The sequence below is a fragment of the Acanthamoeba castellanii genome (assembly GCF_000313135.1).
Source record: "Acanthamoeba castellanii str. Neff unplaced genomic scaffold scf7180000084665, whole genome shotgun sequence".
In the NCBI taxonomy this organism is placed as follows: Eukaryota; Discosea; order Longamoebia; family Acanthamoebidae; genus Acanthamoeba; species Acanthamoeba castellanii.
Genome location: NW_004457412.1, coordinates 5,949 through 10,354, shown reverse-complemented (window position 1 = coordinate 10,354; position 4,406 = coordinate 5,949). Strand labels below are relative to the sequence as shown.

Genomic DNA, 4,406 nt, shown 5'->3' with positions numbered 1-4,406 from the left:
TCAAGAAGGAGGACGCAGGGCTTCCAGGCGGTCCATGAGGCTTTGGATGCTGGCAACAACTTCCTTTCGTTTCCGGCGGAGATCGTCATCGTCTGCACTGTAGCCGTCCGTCTCCACCAGCTTTCGCATCAACCCCTCGTAGGCCAGGAGACGCTCCTTTTCCCTCCGCTCTGCCTCTGTGATCTTGTTGTTCCCACTCGTTCCGTTTCCATTTCCATCTTCGCCATCCTGTTCTTTCGCCTCCGCCGTCGGTGCACCTTCATCTCCGTCGATCGGAATCTTGGCCTGCTGTTCGATGAGCTGCACCTTGCGCTCCTCCTCAGGCAGCACCTCCTCCTCGAGTCGTCGCAGGTTGCGCAGGTAGAACTGCACCTGTGGAGGCTTGATGGGACCTGCCGCAGAAGCTGTGCTGCCTGTTGGGGTGCTGGGTTTGCCGCCCATCTTTGCCTTCTCAGATCTTGTGTCTTTGTTGTGGAGGTCAGAGACAGAGCAGAAGAAGGGAAGACGAGCGAAGGTTGGTGAGGTGGGGTGGACGGACGAAGAGGAGGGCACAAAAAGAGAAGGTTGGCGCCAATGGGAATCGAACCCATGATCTCTCCCTTACTAGGGGAGCGCGGTGCCGACTGCGCCATGGCGCCTTCCGTGTTCAACGGTTTTCTGGGGAGAGGCCTGTTGGCCTTGGATAGCTGCTCCTCTTGTTTCCCATGGTTAGTGGCAGGACAACAGATCAATGCACACAAAAAAGAAAGGTGATGGCCCACAATGATGTTAACCACATCAAAATTGCACCAGTCATGTTTTACCTCTCATTTCAAATGAGCACAAGTTCTCAGTTCCTCTACACCACCTTTGCAGAACCCACAAGAACACAGAATAAAAAGCCATGAACATGGATAACCATCACCACAAACTTAGGCAATGTGTTGATAATATCCACTTACACACATAACCTGGCCTAGTATATCTGTTTTGCTCATCAAAAACAACCCCACAAATTATTTTTAACTGCATTATTGGAGCCCCATTTCTTGTATCACCAAAAACAATGCAAAAAAAGCCAGCTAAAAGATGTTTTGCCTGTCCAAAATCAGTTTTACATATATAAAAGTAGTTTCAAATGAGCACAAGTTGGTAATTGCTTTTGTGGTCTAAACTTCATAGCATATCAGCACCCTATCAGTGCACAGCCACCATGGAAACAGAGGGCATATGCAACAACTGCCAGGCCTCTCATCAGAGGCACTTGTTGGAGGGTAACTGACAGAATGGTGCTGAGGTACTGCATCATGGCGCCCATGCCTGGCAGTAGTGGATCAAGGTGTTGAGCTGCACCCTGTGCAAGAATGTGGATATATAAGGAGGGGGTGTATGTGTTCAGCTGGTTTTGCCTCATGATCTCTGGACTTTGAGGACCTCACTCTTGGCTCTGTAGTTCCAGAAGATCACACCATCAGCTCTCTTACCATCCCAGCTCAGCCCACACCCTGATGGAACTGCACCATCAACTGCAGCAGGCCACAGAAGACAACATAGTGCACATCAGGCTTGTCAATTCCTGGCCAACCACAACCACAACCACACATTGCACAAGCAGGTTAGTCATCAAGGTGCATTACAGAGGCAACAGACATTGTTGTGTTAATAAGGATTACTTTGCACACTACAAACCCTTATTTCTCAAATGAGTTTGAGGGATTGTAGGGGCAAGTCGGTGCAAAAAAGAGCTTTAAGGAGCTCCTTTTTGGTTGTGAATTGGGCACCTTCAGGCTGGACAGGCACTCTGTGAGGGTTCTAAGCCAAAAGAAATTTAAAAAGTTGTTTATGAGAGAAAAAGAGAGGGAAATAGGACCAGGGGACTTGAATACACCTTACCTTATGATTTGGATTAAACTACACCCTTCTTGCTCTTTGGAAAGCCTATAGGCCTCTTCTTTGGCATATTAGAGCTTTGGCATATTTGCTGTGTCAAAATGAAAATAACACAGTCCCCCACTTCACCACATGCTACAAAGGTGTGACATTGTTCCAGGTGGAAACAACAAAGCAACACTGAAAGGACCCACTGCAACCAGAAAAACATAGAGAAATTGGATTTACAAGAGGTAGCTGCTAAAACCATGTTGCCCTGCTTGGCAGTGATGAAGAGGAATGGACAGGAGAGTGGATGCCTAGGCTGGTGCTGCCCTCTTGTTGCTCTGTCTTGTTGCTTTCTTCTTCTTCTCTTTGACGTGGCTGTAGATGTGCTGCAGTACAACTTTATTGTTGTATTCCATGTAGCTGTGGCTTTCAGCTTCTGTTACTGTGCACATACCAGGTCACTTTTGGGGTTGCCAACAGAGTAATTTTGAATTGAATAGAGTAATTTTAAATTGATGCTGCCAATTCAACTGTGCTGTGCTAATTGATTTTGTTGTGATTTTCAAGAAGATTGAGTTGAATTGCTGTAAGCAAGCAAATCTGGTTTGACAGGTTATTACATGGAGGTGCAGGCAGTTTTTGAGTGTGGACTGTGTTATTTTCATTTTGATGTGGCAAATATGGTGAAGCTCTATTGACCACATCTGCTGCATAGACTCTGCCATAGATCTTCACAGGCATGGCTCTGTATCCACAGGCATCATAAAGGTGGCATAGGCACTCACATGTGGTATGTGAGCCATTGATGCCACTCAATTCAAAATAGGGTGTGCCAATGGCGTTACATGGGAGCCAACAAAGGTTAAAAAAAGCGAGTGAGATGTCACAAAAAGAGAAGGTTGGCACCAATGGGAATCGAACCCATGATCTCTCCCTTACTAGGGGAGCGCGGTGCCGACTGCGCCATGGCGCCTTCCGTGTTCAACGGTTTTCTGGGGAGAGGCCTGTTGGCCTTGGATAGCTGCTCCTCTTGTTTCCCTTGGTTCTGTTTCCTCAGCACCAAGCTGGCCTGGCTCTTGGTGGTTTTGGGTTGCTGGATGGCAACTGTTGCTTGCCTAGCAGGTGTGCCAGGTGGGTCTGCAAGCTGCACCTGTGTCCCCTATTGTGCCCAACCTGTTTAGGGATGAGCTTCATGTGTGATGTTCTCCCTTGGTGGCATCATTGTGTATGCTATGTATTGTAGCATTTTCATAATGCCACAAATTTTTTGTGTGTCTTTCTGCCACTGGTTCCACAGTCTGTTTGCTGGGACTTAAGGCCTGGGTGGTAAAGCCAGCTGCAAGGTACCTCCTGCCCAGGTCCAGGCAGCCCACGCTTTAATAAAAGGTGATTATGTGGTAAAAGAAAGTGAGCAGTATTTGGCGCCATGGCGCAGTCGGCACCGCGCTCCCCTAGTAAGGGAGAGATCATGGGTTCGATTCCCATTGGCGCCAACCTTCTCTTTTTGTGCCCTCCTCTTCGTCCGTCCACCCACCCACCAACCTTCGCTCGTCTTCCCTTCTTCTGCTCTGTTGGGGTATCCCTCCCAGCCCAACCTTCGCTCGATCGGCGGGCTGGATGGTGGCGGCGGTGTCTGTCTACCCTCTCACCCGAAAGACAATAAGATCGGAGATCGGAGAGAAGCAAGACCAACCCTCGTTGGTTGATTCACTGAGGACACAATCGGTGGAGAAGGTCGAAAAGCGCCTTGATGCGCTCTGTGGCGCTGGCGGCAGAGGGCAGCGTGAGGCGAGCATCACCGGCGGGCGCGAGCATCTGTTGCGCGTGCAGCCACTCCTCGACCAGCCACAGGAAGTGCACAGCTTGTCGTTCGTGCTTGGGTCCCGCCGGAGCGTCCACGACGGCCTGCCACAGCGACCGCAAACGCTCCTCCATCGCCTGGACAGCGTCGCCCAGGCGTGATCGTACCGACGGGTCGTCCAGAAACGAGAGCCGTTGTGACGACGATGAAGATGAAGCGGACGGCGTTGTGGCGGTGGTGGACGTGGACGTCGGCTGGTCGCTGTGATCGATCCAGAACTCGCCGGGGATGTTCTTCGCAAAGTAAGAGTAGAGTACGTCCATGAGCGGGGCAAAGTAGAAGAGTCGCATCTCCAGGTAGTTACCGGCGCCCGAGCGCTGCGTCGAGGGGGTGGAGTCGGCTCGTTGCGTGCAGTGTAGGTGGACCTCGCCTCCTCCGGGGGCTTGGCTACAGGTGATGGCGAAGCGGGAGAAGCACGAAGTCTCGCCGTTTCGTTCAATCGCAAGCGACGAATCCACCAGCCGCCGCCCGACCTTGTCCCATTGCTGCGTTGGGGCACAAGCGACCAAAGGCTAAAGTGAGTGCCACCAGACGCAACGAGAAAAGAGCTGCCCGCAAGGAAGAAGAAGGAGAAGAAGCAAAGCGAAAGGCGTACCTGCAGGAGGATGGTCTCAGGCAGCTCGCAAAACTCAAGACCTTCGAGGTATTCCGCGAACTCATCAGCGTGCAGCCAATGCACCTCGGAGCC

The 4,406-nt window shown here is 51.0% G+C and overlaps 2 protein-coding genes across 2 annotated transcripts; both read right to left on the bottom strand.

The window, feature by feature from the left end:
- ACA1_347140 (uncharacterized protein) lies at window positions 1–632 on the bottom strand (the record flags this gene model as incomplete). The annotated part of the gene is made up of 2 exons (XM_004338193.1): window positions 1–392; window positions 587–632. 2 exons carry the CDS (start codon window positions 630–632, stop codon window positions 1–3), a joined length of 438 nt encoding a protein of 145 aa, XP_004338241.1.
- A 2,932-nt stretch (window positions 633–3,564) lies between these two features.
- Window positions 3,565–4,378, bottom strand: ACA1_347130 (uncharacterized protein; the record flags this gene model as incomplete). The annotated part of the gene is made up of 3 exons (XM_004338192.1): window positions 3,565–4,203; window positions 4,314–4,354; window positions 4,375–4,378. 3 exons carry the CDS (start codon window positions 4,376–4,378, stop codon window positions 3,565–3,567), a joined length of 684 nt encoding a protein of 227 aa, XP_004338240.1.
- Window positions 4,379–4,406: the final 28 nt, after the last annotated feature.